We start from the raw sequence: 25,196 nt of genomic DNA on the forward strand, positions 1-25,196 counted from the left end.
ACTGGAGCACCCGGAGGAAACCCACGCAGACACACAAACAATGGGCAAACTCCACACAATCACCTGAGGCCAGAATTGAACCCTGTGCTGTGAGGCAGCAGTGCTAAACACTGTGCCACCCTTATTGATATGACCAATGATAAAGACTAGAATTAAATAAGGAATAAATTATTTGGCCTGTAACTGTAACATCAAACTATTCTCTGAGGTCCCATTGTTCAATCAAAAAAAACTATATAACTCTAGAAAAATTAGAGGCAGATGTGAGAGTTTCTTCACACCTCCAGGGAATATGAATGCTTTCATCTCCCCTCCCCCATAGTAATAAGAAACAGACTTGCCATTAAGGTTAGATTGTCAAAGGATCAGTCAAAAACCATTGAGAAACTACTATAAGAGATTACCTCCTCACCATACACCATTACATAATCCAAATAAAAACTTGCCATATGAATATTTGTGAATGGATTAAGGAATGATTCAAGGAAATTGGATCCTTCCATTCCACATCTGCTTCAAAGTCCAAGCTGAGTCTAAACTGCTTATTCAGCTAACTGATCTGAACCATTTTAAATCAAAAAACTTCGGGTCCAGATTCCACTTCAATACTTGCCTATGTGTTGCAGGGCCAACAAAAAGTACTAACTGCCAATGGGAAAGGGAGTTATACACTTCCAGGTTGAAACTTAGTCTCCAGAAAGTGAAGGACAACAACTTAGAAAAGTTTAAGTTTGAAATAAATTACTTCCAAGTATGCAGTCTTAGTTAGCTGTTAATTATTAAAAACAGACTTATTTTTACTATTTAGTTGACAGAAAATGTCATCCTCAATATTTCTTTTGTTAACATTTTGCTTCTATTCTGATCAGAATATTTTTATACACGTGGAATTAGCATTATTGGCTGCAGAACCTTCTGCTTGACAAAATATGTTGCTTTTGTGTTCCTTGCCAGGTTAATGTTACCAATTCCTTGTTCTTACCCGCACCATTGATTCATGCGGTCATTAAAGAACCCACAATAGCATTCAAAGAGTTCACCTAATACCCAGATAACAATCTTCTCTTAATTAACACTAGTAAAATAATGATTAACTAGACATCAGTTTCATTGCTTACTTTTGACACATATTTGGTGTGGAAATGTTGCTGTACTGCCTATATAGACTTCATTTCTTTACAGTGATGTTTGAGGAAAGGGTGTCTACTTCAGGTCTTTATTCTATTGAAGAGAGAAGACTAAGAGGGAATTTAATGTTTTTATATATATTTTCCTCGACCAATACATCAAAGAACCAACCAGAGAGCAGGGCATCCTAGACTGGGTATTATGTAATGAGGGAGGATTAATTAGTAACCTTGTGATGCGAGACCCTTTGGGGAAGAGTGGCCATTGTATGTAAGAATTTTTCATTAAGATGGGGTGTGACACAGGTAAGTCTGAGACTATGGTCCTGAACTTGAGGAAAGCTAACTTTGATGGTTTGATATGTGCATTGGCTAGGATAAACTGGCAAAGGATACTTGAGGGGTTGACAGTGGATAGGCAATGGCAGACATTTAAAGAACACATGATGATCTTCAACAGCTGTACATCTCTGTCTGGCATAAGAGGAAACTGGGGAAGGTAGCTAATGGAGGAAATCAGGGATAGTGTTAAACCTAAGAGGAGGCATATAAATTGGCCAGAAAAGGTGGCAAATCTGAGGACTGGAAGAAATTTAAGATCTGACAGAGGAGGACAAAGGATTTGATTCGGAAGGGGAAAATACAATATGAGAGTGGGCTTGCAGAAAACATAAAAACTGACTGCAAAAGCTTCTATAGATATGTGAAGAGAAAAAGACTAGTGAAGACAAATGTAGATCCCTTATGTTTGAATCAGATTAATTCATAATGAGCAAAGAGATGGAAGATTAGCTGAACAAATACTTTGGATCTGCCTTCACTAAACAGAACACAAATGCTAGGGGCAGAGAGTCTAGCATGAAGGAGGAACTGAAATAAATCCTTATTAATCAGGAAATTATATTGGAGAAATTGATGGGGTTAAAACCTGATAAGTCCCCAGGGTCTTGTACTGTGCACCCCAGAGTACTCAAGGAACTGGCCCTAGAGATAGTGGATGCATTGGTGATAATTTTCCAGCATCCCATAGACTCTGGAAGAGTTCCAGTGGATTATAGGGTAGCTAACGTAATCCCACTTTTTAAAAGCAGGAGGGAGAGAAAACCGGGAATTATAGACTGGTTAGCCTGACATCAGTGGTGGGAAAAATGCTAGAATCAATTATCAAGTATGTAATAACTGAGGATTTGGAAAGTGGTGACTGGATCGGTCCAAGTCAGCATGGATTCACTAAAGGGAAATTGTGCTTGACGAATTTTCTGAAATTTTTTGAGGATGTGACCAGTTACATGGACCAAGGGTGAACCAATAGATGTTGTGTATCTGGACTTTCAAAAGGCTTTTGACAAGGTTCCACATAAGAGATTAGGGAGCAAAATTAAAGCTCATAGTATTGAGAGTAATGTATTGATGTGGGTAGAGAACTGGTTGGCAGACAGGAAGCAGAGACTGGGAATAAATGAATCCTTTTCAGAGTGGCAGGCAGTGACTACTGGGACACAGCAGGGTTCATTGCTGGGACCCCAGCTATTCACAATATACATTAATGATTCAGACAAAGGAATTGAATGCATATCTGTAAATTTGCAGACGACACTAAGCTGGATGGCAGTGTGCGCTGTGAGGGGGATGCTAAGAGTCTGCAGGGTGACTTGGATAGGCTGGATGAGTGGGCAAATACAATATAATATAGATAAATGAGGGGCTATTCACTTTGGTGACAAAAACAGGAAGAAAGATTATTATCTGAATGGTGGCAATTTAGGAAAGGGGGAAGTGCAGTGGTGATCTGGGTGTCATAGAGGAACAATTGCTGAAGGTTGGCATGACAGCAGGTGGTGAGGAAAGCCAATGGCATCCTGGCCTTCATAACAAAAGGATTTGCATATACGAGTAGGATGTCTTGCTGCAGTCATATAAGGGCTTGGTGAGGCCATACCTTGAGTATTGTATACAATTTTGGTCTCCTCGTCTGAGGAAGGAAGTTCCTGCTATTGAGGGAGTCCAGCCAACGTTCACCAGACTAATTCCTGGAATGGCAGAACTGACATATAAAGAGAGACTGGATCGACTGGGCTTGTACTCACTGGAATTGAGAAGAATGAGAGCAGATCTCATAGAAACATTAAAAAAACCTGATGGGACTGTACAGGCTATATGCGAGAAGAACGTTCCCAATATTGGGGAAGTCCAGAACTCAGAGTCACAGTCTAAGAATAAGGAGGAAGCCGTTCAGAACTGAGATGAGGAAGAACTTAAGGTTGTGAACTTGTGGAATTCTCTACTACAGAAAACTGTTGGAGCAAGTTAATTAGATATGTTCAAGAGGGAACTGGATGCGGCCCTTGAGGCTAAAGAGATTAAGGGATATGGAGAGAAAGTGGGCATGGGATACTGAAAGTGCATGATCAGCCATAATCGTATTGAATGCTGGTGCAGGCTTGAAGGGCCAAATGGCCTACTCCCGCACCTACTTTCATTAGATTAGATCCAAGTAAGCTTTCTGCCATTTTCATTACACCAGTATAAAATGAGTCATATTTACAAATTAAAGGCAAAATGTGAAATGTAGGAGGGATATATTTGTGAAAAAGATGGCAAGTATGTGGAATAGATCATTGGCATAGAACGTTCAATAAGAAACCTTAGTGACTTTCAACAAAGAACTAGAAATGTCAACAAATAGAATTCAGGGTTATTAGGACAGGCATATTGGGGCAGGAGTAATTTAATTGTTACTAATGTACTGTCAAATTTAATGCAGGGTAAAAATGTGCATTACAACCCACTCAACTGAAGGAAGTTTAAATAGATTCAGTAGGAGAAAAGCAGAAGTATACAACCCAACAATCTCGGTGCCAATCCTCAACAAAAGTAGCAAACAGCATTACAAACTCAATGCATCTTCTACAGGTAACAGATCTAGCATGAACTGTCCTGTGTAGAAAACAGGGCAATTATCAGCACAGAATATGTGGACTATCATAATCAACAGTTGCATATGTCTAAATATATTCATTGTACATATTTATAAAATGCTAGAGAAACTCCACAGGTCTGATAGCATCTGTGGTGGCAGAAACAGCATCTGACCTTTAAGCTACCTGTTTCTACTTCCTCAGTTGGGGACTGGCCTGCTGAATACACCCAACAACACTTCCAGTTTATATTTTAAACTACTAGTATTTTGGTCTGATGAAATTAATGACAACAGATTAAAAATAAAGATGTTTACAAACGCGAACAGGGCAGCACAGTGGTTGGCAATGATGTCTCACAGCACCAGGGACCCAGGTTCTCCCCGTGTCAGCGTGGGTTTCCTCCAGGCGCTTCGGTTTTCCCCTCTCAGTCCAAAGACGTGTAGGTTGGGTTGACTGTCCCAAGATGTGTGGGTTAGGGGGATTAGTCATGGGAAATGTGTGGGGTTACAGGGATAGGAAAGGTTCTCTTTCAGAGGGTCAGCGTAGACTCGATGGGCCGAATCTCCTCCTCCTGCACTGTCGGGACTCTACGGATCTTGCACCTTGTTTGTGGGCATCAGGACTGGGATTGCTCTGACTGATGCCCATTCAAAAGTGGGCTGCCCCCCAGACAGCCCCATGCTGCAGCCATGCCCACCCCCTTCCAGCTCCAGCCCCTCTCCCAGCCCCCAGACACCCCCCCCCCAACATCCCTTCACACTACTTACCCTTCCCCACCCCCCCCCCAACATCCCTTCACACTACTTACCCTTCCCCACCCCCCCCCCCAACAAATCCAGCCCCTCTTCTAACCCCACCCCCCACCACCCACCACCCCACCCCCCCCACACACACACACACACGCCGCTGCTTCAGCCCCACTGCCAGCAGCAAAGTGCTGGGGCTGAATCTTACCTGGGGGGGGGCCGGGAGAGCAGAGGCTGAGCCTGGGGGGCCGGGGTGCTGGGACTCTGCCTGTCTGCCGGCTGGGCTCACACTGAGTGCCGGAGTGCGGCCTGGGCTAAGCGGGTTAGGGGTGAGCAGCGCGGCGGCCTCTCCTCCTGCGGGTGCAGGCAGCCAGGCAGCGGTCTCTCAGCAGCCGGACTCGGCTCTGGCTGGAAGATGGAGGCGGTGCCGGGCAGACTACAGCGTCCCCGCCCGCCCAAAACCACAGCCGGCTCACAACAAAACGCGACTTTCGAAATGTGCCTCCCACCAACCAACCTCACTCACTGTTTCAAAGTGTCAGAGGGAGGGGAAAGCATCACATTCAATCCATCAAATTGTCTTTTTTTGGAGCGGGGGGGGGGGGGGGGAAATGAAAGAAAGTAAACACAAAGACCTAGAAAGTCATCGCTGATTGTTTTTTCTCTCTCTCTCCACAGGTGCTGTCTGGATCAGCTATGCTAAATTGCCCCCTGTGGGAATTTTCCCACCCCGCCCCATCCACCATGCAGTGGCAGATTAACTACCATCCAGACCCCTAGGCTGAGCTTTAGTAAGGCCCCTAGACCTTGTCTCCACCCCACCCGCCCCACTCTTCGTTGAATAGAATAAAGTGACGTTAGATAACTTATATCGTTGTACTATGTATAATGTATTACATGTATAAATAATATAAAGTTATATGAATCAATTACAGCCCTTTTATTAATTTATTTTTCATTTTCTTTACATTTGTACTTTAAAAAGCTTCCTTTTTTTGGTTTACAAAAGTGTCAACAACAGCAGGTAAACCAACTGATGGAAGCATGTCTGACTCAATGTGCATGAGTGCCAGATGACTAAGTTTCTTATTGCTCATTGTATGAAAAAAGTATATGCAAAAGTACTGAAATATCATCCTAAATACTGATGTGTACATTCAATTAAACCATATTTTTGTGCACTCAATTAACCCTTTGAAAGGTAAAGCAACGTAAGTGTTGTTTCTTGGTAGGCTGACTTTGTCATGTCCGCAGTGATTGGTCAAACAAGATTTACCAACCGCTATTGTTCCAATCAGATGCCTTTCTTCAGCTTCGTTAGGATGTGATACACATATTATTAATGCATTATGATAATGAATTCAAACTCTTTGGCCGGTAAGCGGTGACAATGAGTCATTTGTTGTGTTGTAAACAACAATGGCAGTGTGCAAACGAAAGTCTGTTTTGACGCTTTCACAGGCAGTAAGTGCACTCAACGACAGTTTTGATGATGGATTATGCAGTGATGATAGTGGGAGTGATTTAGATGCCGAGGATTTTCATGTTGATATTGGTGAATTATCAGATAATGATCATGAATTTAATGATGTATTGATGGCACTGTAGGCAGTGGTGATAGTCATCATGCTGTGGTGTGGGACTAATGCTATGTAAGATGAATGTTGTAAAAACTATTATATGTAACTAAGTATGCACAAAAATAATATGTACACATGTTATAGCATGACAATAAACTCTTTGTTGCGTTTATTTTGTATTTATTTGCATAAAGTACAAGTGCGGGGGTGAAGCTCCTCTATTTATAGGTATTTGTTATATTAATTAACCCACGGGGTATAGTTATGAAAATTTATTCACCCTTAAAAGGGTTAAACCAATTTTTTTTTGCTCTCGGGCCCCCCTCCCTTCCAGGCCCCTAGGCTTAAGTCTACTCAGCCTAATGGTTAAAAAGCCACTGCCAATTAGGGAATCATAACGGGTGGAAGTCAGATAGGTAAAGGTCCATTGACCTCAGGCGGGATTTTCTGGTTTGGGGCCGAGCACGGCTGGAATATCTACTGTTAAGGATGATTTTATCATTGGGTTGCATCCGTTTTCAGGCATGACGTGGTGGTTAAAGTGGGTCATAAAGCGCTGAGCATGATCAGCACCAGTTCTCACGGCCGGTGCCATTTTACGAATGCCAGATATCCAGTGAGGTCAGCTTCTCGCCGGAAATGGGCAAGAGGCACATTAATATATTTAAATTAAAATGGGCATTTGCATCTGCTTAGAAAGCCCAGTGCTCAATCATCTGGGCCCACCCCCCAGGATTGCCAGGAAAGGTTCTCACCAGTGAAGAATAGACATGCTCACCATGAAAGGAGAACAGTAGACTTGGCCTCGCCAGCGGAACCAGAGACCATTGAGACCTCCCAGGGAGGCCGAGGACTAGGGGATTGGTGTGCCCCCTACATAGCGTAAGACTGGCAGTGCCACCCTGGCACCTGGGCAATGCCTACCAGGCAGAGCCAAGAGATGAGACTAATGGGGAAACTGATCTAATGGATCAGTTTCAAGTCCATCCAGCACTTAGAATAAAAATCGTCCCCCTTAGTATCCAAAGATGCGCAGGTTAGGGAGATCTGTGGGGTAAATATGTAGGATTACAGGGATAGGGCCTGGGTAAGATACTCTGTTGGAAAGTAGTTACAAACCCAATGGGCCGAATGACCTCCTTCTGCACTATAGGGATTCAATGATTTCCTGTTAAACATCTCCACAATTTGGGAAAGATGTGAAGTTGTAAGAGGAGGCAGAAAAGATTCAGGACAAGAACAGTTCCAGGGATCAGGGACTTCAATTACATGGATAGATTGGAGAAGTTGTGACTTTTTCAAAGAAGTTTGAGGGCCTGGATTTTCCTCAGACTTTCCCATAATTCACCTTGCTGTCCTGCATCCTGAATTTGACTTTGCCAGGACACATTTTGTACTAGATTTCTTCCATCTCTGCAAACTAGGGGCGCAATCTTATGAGCAAGAAAAGAGGAGAATTTCAAAGCTGTTTTTTGGGTGAGTTTGAAAATGACATCTTATGACACTGCTCCCTTTGTCTCTCCCCAGCCCCCCCCGCCCCCGCCTGTCATAGCCCCATCTCCACTAAGGCCCATACTACTTGGCACTGCCCCCGAGTTAGGGTGCCAGGTGGGCATTGCCGGGCTGGCACTTACCATGAGCACTGCCTGGCTATCCCATCGATCTCCCAGGGGCTTAATGACCTCCGATTCCTCACAGTGGGACCATCTTGTCTGGTCTCTGCTGATGGAAACCAGCTGTGATTCTCACTGGCGTGAGGCCCAACCAGCAAGGAGGTAAGTTCAAATGACCTGACATGGGATAGGAGTGATGTGGACTCGCCGGTGTTGGACTGGGGTAAACACAGTAAGAAGTCTGACAACACCAGGTTAAAGTCCATCAGGTTTATTTGATAGTAAACTCACAAGCTTCCGGGGTTTGCCCCTTCATCAGGTGAATGGAGAGTTCTGGTCTCAGACAGAGCATATAACAGCACACACAGTTTACAGATTACTGATTAGAATGCGAGTCTTTACAACTAACCTGCTATTCAAGTCTTAAAGATGCAGATAATGTAAGTGGAAAGAGCATTAGGCATAGGTTAAAGAGATGTGTATTGTCTCCAGACAGTACAGTAAGTGAGGTTTTGCAAACATAGGCAAGTCGTTGGGGTTACAGATAGTGCGACATGAACCCAAGATCCCGGTTGAGACCGTCCTCATGTGTGCGGAACTTGGCTATCAGTCTCTGTGCTGTCGTGTGTCGTGAAGGCCGCCTTGGAGAACATTTGCAGAAGGTCAGAGGCTGAATGCCCGTGACCACTGAAGTGTTCACCAACAGGAAGGGAACAGTCTTGCCTGGTAATTGTCGAGCAATGTTCATTCATCCGTTGTCGTAGCGTCTGCATGGTCTCCCCAATGTACCATGCTTCGGGACATCCTTTCCTGCAGCGTATTAGGTAGACAACGTTGGCTGAGTTGCAAGAGTATGTGCCGTGTACCTGGTGGATGGTGTTCTCACGTGTGATGATGTCATCCATGTCAATGATCTGGCATGTCTTGCAGAGGTTGCTGTGGCAAGGTTGTGTGGTGTTGTGGTCACTGCTCTCCTGAAGGCTGGGTAGTTTGCTGCGAACAATGGTCTGTTTGAGGTTGTGCGGTTGTTTGAAGGCAAGAAGTGGAGGTGTGGGGATAGCCCTGGTGAGATGTTCGTCTTCATCGATGATGTGTTGAAGACTCTGGAGAAGATGTCATAGCTTCTCCGCTCCGGGGAGGTACTGGATGACGAAGGGTACTCTGTCCACTGTGTCCCGTGTTTGTTTTCTGAGGAGGTTGGTGCTGTTTTTCGCTGTGGTGCATCGGAACTGTCGATCGATGAGTTGAGCGCCATATCCTGTTCTTATGAGGGCATCTTTCAGCGTCTGGAGGTGTCTGTCACGATCCTCCTCATCTGTGCAGATCCTGTTTATATGGAGGGCTTGTCCATAGGGGATGGCTTCTTTAACGTGTTTAGGGTGGGAAGCTGGAGAAGTGGAGCGTCGTGAGGTTATCTGTGGGCTTGCGGTACAGTGAGGTGCTGAGGTGACCGTCCTTGATGGAGATGTGTGTGTCCAAGAATGCCGCAGATTCCAGAGAATAGTCCGTGGTCAGTCTGATGGTGGGATGGAACTTGTTGATGTCATCATATAGTTGTTTCAGTGATTGTTCATCATGAGTCCAAAGGAGTCCATCACGACACACGACAGCGCAGAGTCGCTGAGCAGAGACTGATAGCCAAGTTCCGCACACATGAGGACGGTCTCAACCGGGAACTTGAGTTCATGTCACACTATCTGTAACCCCCGTGACTTGCCTGGGTTTGCAAAACCTCACTTACTGTACTGTCTGGAGACAATATACATCTCTTTAACCTATGCCTAATGCTCTTTCCACCCGCATTGTCTGCATCTTTAAGACTTGAATAGCAGGTTAGTTGTAAAGACTCACGTTCTAATCAGTAATCTGTAAACTGTGTGTGCTGTTATATGCTCTGTCTGAGGCCAGAACTTTCCATTCACCTGACGAAGGGGCAAACCCTGAAAGCTTGTGAGTTTACTATCAAATAAATTGGTTGGACTTAAACCTGGTGTTGTCAGACTTCTTACATGGGATAGGAGGCCATTGAAATCCTCTGACACTGCCAGCCTGGCAACCTGGCAGTGCCCACCATACACCCAGGCACTGCTCACCAGGGACTGGGCAGTGCCAAGGAAGCAGAATGAGAAGGGGTTGGGCCTTAAGGGGGTGGGGCTTATGCGGTGGGCCTATGATGGGGTGAGGCCATGATAGGGGGAGGTGGGGGAACTCTGTGGGGAGGGAGGGAAGCAGGTACTGTGCAGTGGGGGGGGGGGGGTGGGAATCAACATCAACCGGGAAGGCGATGAGGAGTGGGGGGATGGGGGGCGCGGGCTGGGGCAGTGGCCAGGTTGGGGAGGGGACAGTGGGAGATCAGAGCACCTTGTAATGTGCCCCTAGAGCTCAGCAGCCAGCTTCCTGATGAGAATAGGCTCTACTCCCTCCCCAACTGGCGAGAATCACATCTGGGCCCTTTTTTCTAAGTGCCATACAATTGCATCTGGAAGCTCACCCAAAAATTGACTGTGATTCTCTTGTGTTTTCACATTCTTTTGGTACATAGAATCTTTTTGATAAGATCGCCCCTGCAGTGTTTCATTCCAATCTTTTGGGCAGTCAGAAGAATCATACCAGAAGGAGGGAAGGAACTTATGCACACCGGGCAGCCAGCTGCAGGGAGCTCATACATTATTACGCAGGCACACTGATCTCCCAGTGCTATCATTGGTGACAGTGTAACAAACCCCACCTTACCCCCCGCATAGACACATGCATTGCTAACATCAGGGCATCGGGACCCTCCCGATGAGTCCCCCTTCATGACCCACTCTGCGGCCCACTCCCTGCACACCTCCCCCACTTTGCCAATCACCTGCCATGTACCCCTCCCCTTTGTAGTCACCCCATCTGCCGATCACACTCCTCTTGCATTAAGCACTGCAGAGCTTCCCCCTTTGCATACCATCCTATAGAGCACCCCCCTTTAATACCCTCCCCCGTAGAGCCTCCCCACTGCATACCCCCCCTTGCAGAGCACCCTCCCTTACACACCTCTCACGTAGAGCTCACTTCTTGCATTAACCCCCCCACTGCAGAGCTCCCCTCTTGCTCCCTCCCTTCATAGTCCCACCCCCGCTCAGGCCTCACCCTCCCCAATAATGTTCACAACAACATCAGAATTTATGCATGGCAACAGTAACATTATCATACTTAAGTTTTCCATTTCTCTTTCTTCTGATTTCCTGTCTTCAACTCAGAAAATAATGTTTCATTTTAGTCTACATTGTCTTTTACATCACTTGCAGGCATAATTTTATTTTCGAGCCAACTTTCCAAATTCACGTGTTAAATTTGCATTTCAATTTTACACAGTCAAAACGTATTTTTTTGTGCATTAACATCCCAGCCTGGCACTCTGACAGTGCCAAGGAAGTGGAGTCAGAGGGGAGGGGCCTGAAGGAGTGAGTCTATGATGGGGAGGGACCATGATAGGGGGAAGCAGTGGGAACTCTTTTCTCTTTCTTCTCTTGCAAAATCTACTTCAGCTGTTTCACAAATGTTATTAAGGTGTTTCTTATGCTCACTGAAAATGCTCCTGTTCTGTTTGTTCTTTGAACTTTTTGTGATCTCATGTTTCTCCAAGTCCCATTTCAAATGAGTTATTTTCAAGTCTGTTTGAGCCATGACAATGACTTCCTCTCTTTGAAGTTTTGTATTTTATTCTAATCCTTCAGCTTTTTTGCACAAGTACTGAACTATCTCAGTCCAGTTCTCAGTGGAGTTTGAATGGTCTTTGGTAAACTGTTCACTTATCTTTCTTCTAATCACTACATCTTGTGCAGTATCACCAACAAGCATTTTTAGATCAGTGTCTCTGGACCTTACCCATAAATATAATTTTGCGATTTCAGTGTTGACAATTTATAATTTTTCATTTTGCTGGTACTTCAGTTATTTTCTTATTGTCCATTACTGACTTTGATACATTAGTAATATTACTTGGATCAGTTCTTTGCTCAACTTGATCACTACGCAACAATAGGTTTTTATTCACAGAACTAACTTCTGAATTGTGACACTCCATAACATCTTTAAAGTTCAAAAATCTTATCATAGAATCCCTACAGTGCAGAAAAAGGCCATTTGGTGCATCAAGTCTGCACTGACCACAATCCCACCCAGGCCCTATTCCCATAACCTTGCATATGAACCCTGCTAATCCCCTGACACTAGGGGCAACTTAGCATGGCCAATCAACCTAACCCACACATCTTTGGACTGTGGGAGGACACTGGAGCACCTGGACGGAACCCATGCAGCACTAACTTAACACATTTTAAATTGAAATTCTCTTTCTCTCCTTTTCCTTGTCTTCGTTTGCTAATCTTTCCATTTCCATATCAAGTTTCTTCATTTCAATTTCCTTTCGAAGATCTTTCTTTTTCTTCTTCCTCTCTTTCTCTTCCTTTTTGATTTCTCTGCAATTCAAGTTCAATTTATTTTCATTTCTATTTCTTTTTCATTTTCTTTTTTCTGCATTTCTAATTGTTTCATTTGCAATTGAATTTGCGCCAATTCAATTTCCTCATGTTTTGAATTACTTTGTGTTAGTCTTTCTGTCAACCCTTACAATTTTAAATGTTTTGCTATACTTTCAGTAATCTCAACTTTCCTTACACTGCAGGTAATCCCAATTCCAATTTATCTACTAATTCAGTTAACAGACTCTTGATTACTTATTGTAAACCTGCCAGAGTTACGCCTTTCATCGACAGGAAAGCCGTAGCAATTTCCAGTGCCATTTTGGATTCTAACCTGTACAAAATAATTCACAGTAACTCCAATTCTTTGTCCAGTACCTCAGTACCACACTTACTGCTGCTTAAGGATTCACCATTTACCAATAAATCCCAAATGAAGTTTTACTATTCAGCATCCGGTAACTTGTTTTTCACGTTTCAAAATTTCCCAACAAATAATTACTAATCAGCATTCCTTTTCCATGTTTTGAAATCCCAGATGAGCCCCCGCTTTTGTTACATAAGAAATAGGAGCAGGAGTAGGCCATCTAGCCCTTCGAGCCTGCCCCGCCATTCAATAAGATCATGGCTGATCTGACGTGGCTCAGTTCCACTTTCCCGCCTTCTCCCCATAACCCTTAATCCCCTTGCCTATCAAAAACCTATCTACCCACGTCTTAAATATATTTAGCGAGGCAGCCTCCACCACTTCAACGGGCAGAGAATTCCAGAGATTCACCACCCTTTGAGTGAAGAATTTCCTCCTCAACTCTGTTCTAAACTGCCCCCCCCTTTATCTTGAGGCTGTGCCCCATAGTCCTACTGTCCTTTCTGAGCGGGAAGAGCCTCTCCACCTCTATCCTATCCATCCCATTCATCATCTTATATGTCTCAATGAGGTCTCCCCTCATTCTTCTAAACTCTAATGAGTACAAGCCCAGTTTATTCAGCCTCTCCTCATAGCTCAACCCCCTCAACTCCGGTATCAGTGGACCTCCGCTGCACTCCCTCCAAGGCCAAAATATCCTTGCGTAAGTGCGGCGACCAAAACTGCACACAGTACTCCAGCTGCAGCCTCACCAGTGCCCTGTACAGTTGCAGCAAGACCTCCCTACATCGCAGTTACAATCGCAGTTGACGTTATAACCAAATGGAAGGTCCCAGAATAGAACCCTGGCTCAGAAGAACGTAACTTTTACGTTTTTTATCAAACATGGAGGAACAGAATTATGGAACCAGTAGTTAGTTTTAATATCAAGAAAAAAATGATTAAGCATGAAAAAAATTGATGACAATACAATATATCTTTGTTCCCTCCATAGCTTAACAAATACATACAGGTTTTAAGATTAACACGGATGACAAAGTACATTTGAAGTTACAATGGTTTCCTTAACAGATAAAGTCATTTTTTTAAAACACACAGATGGCTGTGGTCAGATACACACTCCTCTCAGAACCAAAGTTATTGTTTATGGATTTCTCCTCAAAATCCCCACAGTTGATTGTCACATGAGAGTTTCCAACTCCAATCCAAAACATACGTTTTAAAACCTTCACTCATAGCAATGCTTTCCCTTGGTGGTCTACCTTCTGAAATCTAGAGTAGGATTTTCAAATGACACTTTTAAACAAAGCTTCTGCTCCACTTTTAAGAATGAATCCAGTCCAAGATTTACACCTCCTTTTAGGTTTGCTTTATTCTAACCACTTATACATAATTCTACAAGATCCAGATCCAGCCAATGATTCCCTCCAAGTATTTCAATTCATGTTTCACAGGATGTAGTAAAATCTCACAAATTTGAACATGACTTCAGATTTTTTTTTGTGTCTCAACCTTCCTCTGAGCTCTGCCTTTCATTCCTGAGTAGTCCTCTGTTCTCATACCTTTAATGCTTGGGAACCTCTCTTCACTGCTCTAGTTTCCTTAACTAGCTACTCTTTAGAAAAACCATTACTTCATGAGAGGAATGTTCCCTCTCTAACCTTCTAATCAACTGCTTTTAGTGGCGCTGTGAAAGCCACCTTCTCATGTTCTTCCTGTCTCCAACTGCTGTATCTTCCAGTTGAACTAAGAGCAAAGAAAGGATTCAATGTCTGGAAAGTGGGCCTTCAGTTGCTAAGCAATGCCCCTGCAACTAAATTTATTCTTCACTTCATAGATAGCTCTCAGCACAATAGAAGCACAGCTGGAACTAAACTAACCACTACACATACAGACACCTTTGTCCAGCATGAACCTAACTATATGACCCTTCCAAGCACATAATCATTAAATTGAAACCATCTAAAACTATACCTTCTTCCTAATATTTACCAACGCAAATATAAATCCCTTAAAACTACTTTTGTTTTCCTAACAGTTATTACATAAACACATTACGTCGCCACATTAGCTGACATTTTAAACATTTCATTAAAGGACTTTTTCAAAAGATGAATGTAAATAAGGATTCAACAATAAAAGCAAACAAAGTTTTAACTTTAATAGTAGTGTAACAAAACAGGGATTGAATCTAGCTAGGATCCAACTCACCTACTTAATCAATAGATCTTTAAAATTATAATGGGGTGGGGCAGGATGATTCTGGTGTGTGGGAAAGCTAGGTCAACAACAAGGTAATGGGATGGTTTTCAGTGACCCTACTCTTTTTTGTTGTCCATCCCTCAATCAAAGAGACTGTGTGCCTTTGAACGAGGGACACCTTTGACCCAGAGCCTGGTAGGAAACACACTAAGGGTTTGCCTGTTGTACTCTCTGCATGGCATGCTTCCTGCCTGCTACTGACCCCAATGGCATCAGGATGAGGTCCTTGAGTTGCATTAATGACCATTTAAGGTGGGGACTGGGCACAAAATTCTGCCCTTTGAATCATGATTAACCTTTTTGTTGTATTGCTTGAATTCACCGTGCAAGGATTAAAAATGAGGGAAAAAAAGCTGGCGTGCTATTCAATCCCATTCTAGCGTCTAAAAAAATGGCAGATTCACAGGCTTGGATCTCAGGGGTTATCTACTGCACTGAGTGCAAGAGATTAAGGTTGCAATTTTACTCCTCTCTTCTAGATGCACAGTTCATTGGTGAGGGGTTCAGTGAATCTGCCCTACTGAACAGAGTTCAGGCATAAAATGCAAACATTAATACTTAGCAGAGGAAACAGGGATGAAAAAATATTATTACACAACTGAAATGTAAATATAATCCTTGCCAACTGAAATATTTTCCAGGTCTTTTAAACCCATGCATACCATGAAGTTAAGTGCACCTCATGCCACGTGACAAGAATATTACAAGACACAGGGTAAAGCAAAATTGGATTGATATTCTATAGCGTTTCACAGAATGAGAAGCTGATCCAATTGAAACTTAAAAAGTTTTTACAGGGTGCAAAAGAGTAGATGTAGATAGGATGTTTCTCCTGAGTGATGAGTCTTGATCTCTAAAGGGACGCACTTTTAGACTCTGGAGAGACAATGATGATTGACAACACTGTAGTCCTTTACTTTCTTGGCAATTGAAGACCCTATACTTAGTTGGAAAAGGAACCCTGCAGCACTGGTCATGTACAATAGGGAAATTGCAGAGCAAGGCATATACAATGCTGCTGCAAATACCATCGTCATTAAAATAACAGTGAACAAAGGAACCAAGTGCACAAACAGATTTTTGAATTGAATAAAAAGTGTCTATTAGATTGTTTGCTAAAGTCATTACATTTCTGTTCTATCTGTAACTAACCCCTTTGTTGCAGAGAAATAAATGACAGGTTTTTAGATCATTTCTAGGTACTCGTTGGTTCCTGTTTGGTAGCTTCGGAAAAAGTCAACAATAATTGACTGGCTTTCTGGTGGTGATTGTTAGTATTTCCTATGTGTCTAGTAAATGGTAATTTAAAATATCAGCCAGGTAACAACAAAGGCACTTCCCCTTCTAAGTCAGAAGATCATGAGTTCAGGTCCTATTTCAGAACTTGAGCACCTAATCCAAGATTCCCCTCCAATGTGGTACTGAGGGAATGCTGCACTGTCGGAGTCTTTGATTAAAAGTGAAAACCAGTTATCCTCTCTGATACATATAAAAGTTTCAATGGCACTAGTCAAAGAGCAAGGTGCCCTGGAAGCATCCATTCTTTGATCTTCTCCATCAGAAAAAGATCGCATGTCTCATCATTGTTTGCAGGTCTTGGCTGTGTGCAAAAAGGTTGGAGCGTGTCCTTACCAGTCAATCCTGATTAGACTTTAGTCGTATTTCATTGTTTACGAAGTTAATCCTGAGGATGTACAAAGCATCATATAAATGCATGTTCTTTTCTTTACTGGTTTTGGATACATTTGTATTTATTCAATGAATGTTTGAGCCAATTATATTGATATTAAATCAGAACGGTCATTTTAACCTTTCATGAGTTTTATCATATTGATTTGTGATACCTTTGAGAGGTGTAATGCTATGGAATGCAGTAGGGGTGGCATGGTAGCACAGTGGTTAGCACTGCTGCATCACAGCTCCAGGGACCTGGGTTCAATTCTCAGCTCGGGTCACTGTCTGTGTGGCGTTTGCACATTCTCCTTGTGTCTGTGTGGGGTTCCTCCAGGTGCTCCGGTTTCCTCCCACAGTCCAAAGATGTGCAGATTATGTTGATTGGCCATGCTAAAATTGCCTCTGGGTGTCCTGAGATGCTTAGGTTAGAGGGATTAGTGGGTAAAATATGTAGGGATATGGGGATAGGGCCTGGGTGGGATTGTGTTCAGTGGAGACTCGATGGGCCAAAGGGCCTCTTTCTGTACTGTAGGGTTCTATGATGATTCACATGAGTTTCAATTAAATAGATAGGGTGAAAATGTTTCCAACTGTCTGGACCTTATGCTCTAAAATTCCATGATGGCACAGTGGTTAGCACTGCTACCTCACAGCGCTAGGGACCCAGTTTCAATTCCCGGTTTGGGTCGCTGTCTGTGTGATGACTGCATGTTCTCCTCGTGTCTGTGTGGGTTTCCTCAGGGTGCACTGGTTTCCTCCCACAGTCTGAGAGACGTGCTGGTTAGGTGCATTGGTCGTGCTAAGTTCTCCCATAGGGTACCCGAATAGGCACTGGAGTGTGGCGACTAAGGGATGTTCACAGTAACTTTACTGCAGTATTAATGTAAGCCTACATGTGACACTAATAGAGAAACTTAAAAAAAAACTTTTTACAAAAATTCCCCACCCCTATTCCTCTTCCTTTAAACCCAATTCTTTGATGAAGCCTTTTTGACACCTCATAATGCCTGGGAATTTTTACATCCTCCTGAGAAAACATGACATGTCTTGGGTTTCTGTCTTATCTGAAAGGTTCTCCTGCTTGCATATGAGTGCTCCCACCAGCGGGAATAGCAGAATGTTTCCCACTGGCATTTAGCAGTGCTTGTCTAGTGGGATTTACCCACCTCTAGTTTGTAAAAATATGCATGACGCAAAACACACTAGTCAACCCAGCTTCATGGAGATGCTTCTTAAAGGACAGAGTCACCAGCCCCCACACCACATAGGCATGAGGGTTACCCGACCCTCCCCCATCAACAACTGAGATACTCCAAGATGGGGTTTTCTCAGGCCCTGCCCCACAGGCCCTCACTTCAGGCCCCACCCCCTTGGCAATCCAATCTTGCACTGGCACCTTGGCAATAACACCTTGCACTGACACATTGGACTACTTTGCCCATGTGCTCCTCTGCTGCTCAAAGCAGCAGAAGGAGGGTCCCACAAGGGACCTGGGGTTAGTTGGCTTGGGCTGGGGAGATGGGATTGATGTTGGGATGCTCCCCCGGGATGCAGGTCTTGTGGCTGGACTGTCCCATCTAACTCTGAGTAAAGTGAAGCTCGCTCTTAGCATGTGATCTTAGGCAGTTTCATTCTTGTCTGTGTAATGTGAAACCTTTGAAATGACCTGGTCACTTTAACATCCATACCTCCCTGAACACCTGGAAGTCTTCAAAATCACAGCAGCAATCCATTCTGCAGAAGGAATTGCCCTTGCCCTCTTTCAGAAGGCCTAAATGTGAGAAATATGTCCTCTGACTGACAGGCGATGTCAGTTTCAATAGGGGATTTCTGTTTGTAGCCTGAATGAGCATCAGGTACATCCTGGACACTTGGATTGACAGCTCCAGTGAAGATCAGACAGTTCATTGCTGCAACAATCCAGGAAGCCTCAAGAACATTCTTATTCCACCAGATCTGCTCATTTAGCCCCATTCATTTAACACTTCCTTTTGTTAGGTCTCTGAGCCTTCCTGGAAAACTCAAATGCTACAAAAAGCTTTGTGTTCATTCAAATTCATATTCCAGTACCTTCAACTAGCCTTTGATTGACAGGTTGGATCAATTACACACCAGGCAGGAGCTTTGTTCATTTTTCTTTCCCTTTATGGTCGAAGTATTCTTGTATAATTGGAGTCACAGTTTTCTGAAAACCCCTTCATCTAAGAGTAGAACCATTATTTCATACACTCAATTCTCCTGAGCTTCATCATAATTGGGATCTTGAACATCTACTTCCTCCAAATCATACACCTCAGCAGGTGTCATCTCAAGTACTTGCTTTTTCCTTCCTAACCACAATATTTGTAAACATTCTTGTTCTGATTGATAGGTTGGATTAATTACCTGTCTGGTAATTGAGCCAACCTGCAGCAGAAGAACATTTACCTCCTTGCCACATTAAAAAATATCCTTATGTTTTTACAACACAGCTTCTGTAAGTCTTCCAAAAGATAATACAATAGAAACAGCTTTGTGTTCATCTTGAACTATTTCAGAGTGTTCAGCTTGCTTATGTCAGGAGACTGTAGGTCAATAGCCTACAATATTTGTTTAAACTACCTTTATAAATCTCAGTAACCTTCATAAAAGTTGCTCAAGTTTTTTCCATAGCACACAGTAGCTGCATGGCACTAAAGGAAATGCAATAACAGAAAATATTATGCAATCCTGCCATGTGTTGCCAATTTTTAATATAAATGTATCTGTTTTGTACTGATTTTGTATTGACTCCTAACTTGTTTTGCTAACACTGTGGAATCTCTATTTAAAATTGGGAACAACATTGTGCCTTTTGGCAATAATAAAATAATTCTGAAGAACTTCTGCCTGTGATCTTTCTCTTCAGTTTGTGATAGCACTCTCTCACTGGCAGAACAGTGGAGAAAATCATCATAAAATGGTTCAATACAAATTAACTATTTAAAAAAGTGTACACACAGTGCACAATTCTTACACATTGCCTTACTCAACAGAGAGGCAGGGTCTTTTCAGTTGAACACTTGCTTTCACTTTGATAATGCTTAGGTTATGGAATGAGAAAACTGTTCATCATTATGATTCTTTATGCTACTCTGTGCCAGGAAATTAGTAAACATTAGTAAACTACAACAGCAGAAGTCAAGTCACACATTGGGAAATTGCCTGCAGAATGTACTATGTTTATGGATGGCAGAGTGGCACAGTGGTTAGCACTGCAGCCTCACAGCATCAGGGACCCAGGTTCAATTTCCAGCTTGGGTCACTGCCTGAGCAGAGCTCGCCCCGTGTCTGCATGGGTATGCTCCGGTTTCCTCCCACGCTCCAAAAGACGTGCTGGTTAGGTGCATTGGTACATGATAATTCTCCCTCAGTGTCCCCAAACAGGCACTGGACTGTGGTGACGAGGGGATTTTCACAGTAACTTCATTACAGTGTTAATGTAAGCCTACATGTGACACTAATAAATAATAGTGAAATGACTGCAACCAAATTGATGTCTAATTTTACTTTTTATTAACTAAGTTTTGTTCCTAGATGTTATATTGACATTCAAAGCCCATAAGTTCATCAAAGTAATCTAAAGTAAACAGTGAAGATAATTTAACAGCATATATTTGCAAGGAGGTTATGTTAAACTTATATTAAACACTGCAGCCTCAACGAAAATATTGCAGCTACACTTCAGAAAAGTTGTAAAGGCATTAGCAAGAGTGCAGAAATGAATCACAAGAATGGATCTAGGGATGAGGAAGTTTAGTAACGTAAATAGATGGCGGAAGTTGGGACTGTTTTCCTTGGGTGATGTTGAGGTGAGATTTGACAGAGGTATTCAAATTCATGAAGGGTCTGGACAAACTAGATAAGAAAAAACAGCTCCACATGTAGAAGGATTGAGAATGAGAAGGCAGAGATGTAAGGTAATTGGCAAAAGAAACAATGGAGACCGGAGGAGAAACTTTTTCACAAAGCGAGTGGTTAAGATATGAAATATGCTGCCTGAGGATGGTGGAGGCAGGTTGAATTAAAGCATCCAAGTCGGAATTAGATTATTATCTGCAAAGGAAAGTTGTGCAATCTTAGAGGGAGAAGGTGAGAGAATGGCAGTGGATGAATCACTCATTCGGAAAGTTGACGCAGGCACAGAAGGTGCGGTAACAATTCTATATGATAATGTTGGCTATTGTGACAGCAAATGAATGAGAAGTGCAGGAATGGGGCATACCACGGTGTCCCTGGTTAGTTAGTCTTGATACTGCACACTTCGCCTCAAATATTTTTTTCTCACTTTGTTGCTTGAAGAGTGACCTGTTGCAAGGACATTAGGGCATTTGAGACGTTGTGTGAATAATAGAAAAAAACAAAGCTTCTCCTTAATCTCCAAAGAGATTAAAGGATTGAGAAATAAACAAAGCATTGAGAGGAAGCGAATCAAAATGGTTGAATTCACTCAGGTCCTGGAAAAGGACTAGAAAGTGAGTAAAAAAGATTGGATTAAGAAAGCGAAAAAGAGAATGGAAAAGTAAGCACAAAAAAACTTCAAATTTGATTTTTAAAATCTGCAATAAGAATTCGCAATCTGAAGAAACTCTGCACTTGCTAATTTTCTGGCCCAAAGAGGTCATTTTGAAGTCATTAGAAGAATGATAACACTGTTAGTTACTATACTTAATTTTCTCTGTTGATTTTAATGGATCATTAAATGCAGCAATGGCTGAGAAGTTTTTTTTTTGCAAAGCTAACAGCAGAGCAGTGCATATCATCCAACATATTTTGGCTATTCACAATTCATAGCTTGTTTCTTGCTTGCCACAAGTTATTTGGCATTTTGCACATTAATAATGACGTGCAGTGCTATGGTGCTGTCACGTTCTCCAAGATTCTATACAACTATGTCATGATTGTTTGGTGGTATTGCCCCTGCATAGTAATGTTTTAATTACCAAACATTATCTGCAGATTACTAGTCAGTTGTACAATTTAAAATTATTACAATTGTCTGAACTGTTCAATTCAAATACTATCTTGTGTGATGTTTTTGATGAAAAGACATTAGTACCCCTCTGAATGCTAGAGCTAATCTTTGAACAGTGGACTGACTGACATCACCTTATATGCTCTATTAGTTATTAACCACAGAAATTGAATTAAATGCACTTGCTATAGAACTAAAAATTCTTAAATGTTCCTAACTTAAAACATCTTTTTAAAAATGATACGAGTATTTTGAATGCCTTTGATGAGTTTATTAGTTTGTTGTTAGGTCTGTTAATGTTTAACTAAGATGATTTGATCCGTCATTTTCGATTTTGAAGGGTAACATGTGCATATGATCATCAGGTAATGTGTTCATTCCCCAAACAAACACCACTCCAGGATGTTACAACAGCAGTACTTCTGTCCCAGTACTAATGAATCAAGGTAAGAGCTGAAAGCAATTATTCTGAAGCAGTTTTTTAAGATGAAATGTAAAGCATATAATGACACAACTCGCTATATTTTGTGCTGGATGTCACTTACCTGTTAATTTTTTACTATACCGTCCTGATCTCCTAAAAGGAAATATTTATTCTACTAGCTTTCTTGTTCAGTGCATTTTCAATTATTTTCATTCATTTTTCTAAACTGAGTTTTCTATGTGTCGGATCTATGCTAATTGTGTGCTAGGTTTCATGCAGTGTCTTTTAAGTATATAATCTCCTTGCCATTTCCCCCTATTACTCATAAAAAAAGACTTGTATTTATACGGTACCTTTCACACCAGAATGCTTTTGATTGCAGCCTAAGAAATCTAACAGCCAAGGGTGAGTGCCTTTGTTGCAACTGTATTCCCCTTTCCCACTCCAAATAGTTTTATGAATATGTTCCATTATTTAGATTTGGATCCCGGCAAGATAAAAAGTGTAAGTGGAAGTCCATCTCCACACCTGGTCCACTTATTTTCCAGGCTCTAGACAACTTCACTTCCAATTCCAATTCCACAAAAATCAATGTGTGAAATAACTTTATAGAAGGGTGCATTAAACAAGCTATGGCAGTTAACGTTTTAAGACATCTTTTTAAAAAATATTTTATGGATCAGATCTGCTTCACACTTTGCTTGTTCAGACTAGAAACATAGAAACTAGAAGCAGGGATAGGCCATTGTGCCCTTCGAGCCTGGTCCACTATTCATTTTGATCATGGCTGAACATCAAATTCAATACCCTTATCGTGCCTCCCCCCATATCCCATGATCTCTTAAACTCCAAGAGTTATATCTTAGTTTTTCTTAAAATCACACAACTTTTTGGTCTCAACTCCTTTCTGTGGTAGTGAATTCCACAGATTCACCATTCTCTGGGTGAAGAAATTTCTTCTCCCTTCAGTCCTTAAAGGTTTACCCTTTATCCTTAAACTACGACCCTTCATTCTGGACTCCCCCACTATTGGGAACATTCTTTCTGACTCTATTCTGTTAGCATTTTATAAGGTTCTTTAAGATCCCCTCTCAGTCTTCTAAACTCCAATGAATATGATTCTAACCGACTTAGTCTCTTTGCATATAACAGACCTGCCATTCCAGGAATCAGCCTGGTAAACCTTTGCTGTACCCCCTCTATAACAAGAAAAATCCTTCCTCAGATAAGGATACCAAAACTGCACACAATACTCCAGGCGTGGCCTCACCAAGGCCCTATACAATTGCAGTAAAACATCTCTACTCCTATACTCAAATCCTCTCGCTATGAAGACCAACGCACCATTTGCCTTCTTTACTACCTGCTGTACCTGTGTGCTTACTTTCAGTAACTGACACATGAGGACACCAAAGTCTCTCAATTTACACCCATTCAAAATACTAATCTGCCTCCCTATTATTGCTACTGACGTGGATAACTTCACAGATGAGTTCTCAGTGCTGGAAATAATTTACATCACCCTGAAAAGGAGCAATAGAATTCCTCTCTGAGAATTAAAAATAATTCTGATGAAAATAATCCACAGGGAGCTATAGGTAATATATTGATTTTGTTGTGTTGCTTTCAGATTGACAACCCCTGTAACATTTTCCTGTCTTACACAGATAGCAGTTTATTTATTTTGAAATTAAACTTGTATCACTGCTCACATTGTATAAAAGTCTGTGCCAGGCTCCACTCTGAAATGTATCTATCCATCTTTCAAATAGCAGTGAACAGAAAGTATTATGGTATAAGTGCTGCCAACTGCTTTCTGACTTTTTCTAGTGTAATGACTTACAATGGCACTTCCAAATTCCATGGTAAGGATATATGCTTGTTACTAACTCGTGCTTGCTGGTTCATACCCTTTTATTCAGTTCTGACATAAAATTGCCAAACATTGGAAACCCTTGCTTCCTTCCATTTCAATCCTCTGGTTGAAAAGAAATCCCATCAAACTCCTACGAGTGTGTGTGTAATTGAACCAACAATTGCGAAGGCTATCCAAAGCTGAAATTCTTCTCTTGTGAAATGACTGTTTTGGAGAAAAGAAGGCTGAGAGGAGATTTGACAGAGGTAATCAAGATCCTTAGGAGTATGAACAGGGTAAGTAGTGAGAAACGTTTCCCTCTCAAGAGAGCATCAATAACTAGAGGGCACAGATTCAAAATAATTGGCCAAAAGGAGTAAAAGTGATGTGATTAAAATGTTTTTCACCCAGAGAATGGTTGGAGTCTGGAACTAACTTCCTGAGAGGGTGGTGGAGGCAGATTTGATCAAGGTATTCAAAAAGGTATTGGATTGCCATCTGAAAAGAAAGAACGTGCAAAGTGTTATGATGATGGAAAAAAAGCCTAGAATTATGCACAAAAATACTGGACTTTAAAAGATCTGAGTTTATATTTTAAAGTGGACACAAACCCTAAAGATACAGTTAACTACCGGCAGAAATGGCTGCAGCACCTTCTATGTTCCCAGATAAGGTATTTCTAAAAGCATCCAAAGACTGATTACCATCTCTGCTAAAAACAAGGGAACATAATGACAGTCTCATTCAAAAGATCCTGTGTGTGTGTGTGTGTGTGTGTGTGTGTGTGTGTGTGTGTGTGTGTGTGTGTGTGTGTGTGTGTGTGTGTGTGTGTGTGTGTGTGTTGACATCGAGAAGCTAGTCAAGCACTGTCAACAGTGCAAATTGCAAAAAGGTTACGTCCTATAGCTCCACTGTGCCCTTGGGAATGTCCTGGCTAGACAAGGGTACATAGGGTACGAATCCATATTGACTATGTTGGTCTGTTCCTGGTCACGATGTTTTTGCTTGTGATTTATACACACGTTAAATGGATGGATGTTTTTGAGGGATTTCGCCCAGATCAACAGCTTTTGGTGAACCTCACCTGAGACAGGTCACAACAAAAGATTATACAGATAAGGCAGGGATGTGGGACTGAGTAGAGTTCTCTTTCTGAAAGTCAGTGCAGACTCAG

The 25,196-nt window shown here is 42.1% G+C and overlaps 2 protein-coding genes across 3 annotated transcripts in view; one reads left to right on the top strand and one right to left on the bottom strand.

The window, feature by feature from the left end:
- Positions 1 to 5,191, bottom strand: part of LOC145347751 (uncharacterized) — a 32,533-nt gene extending 27,342 nt beyond the window's left edge. For both annotated transcript variants that reach the window (XM_080195536.1, XM_080195535.1), the window contains exon 1: positions 5,003 to 5,191. The gene's annotated coding sequence lies outside the window, so the exon portion shown is untranslated. The remainder of the gene's footprint in view (positions 1 to 5,002) is intronic.
- A 1,022-nt stretch (positions 5,192 to 6,213) lies between these two features.
- Positions 6,214 to 25,196, top strand: part of LOC145348270 (E3 ubiquitin-protein ligase RNF170-like) — a 40,872-nt gene continuing 21,889 nt past the window's right edge. Inside the window, exons 1-2 of the mRNA XM_080196468.1 lie at positions 6,214 to 6,398; positions 6,897 to 6,995. Coding sequence (XP_080052594.1) covers positions 6,214 to 6,398; positions 6,897 to 6,995 — 284 coding nt within the window. The remainder of the gene's footprint in view (positions 6,399 to 6,896; positions 6,996 to 25,196) is intronic.

Source organism: Carcharhinus amblyrhynchos, chromosome 9 (assembly GCF_965287045.1).
Source record: "Carcharhinus amblyrhynchos chromosome 9, sCarAmb.v2.hapA, whole genome shotgun sequence".
Classification (NCBI taxonomy): Eukaryota; Metazoa; Chordata; class Chondrichthyes; order Carcharhiniformes; family Carcharhinidae; genus Carcharhinus; species Carcharhinus amblyrhynchos.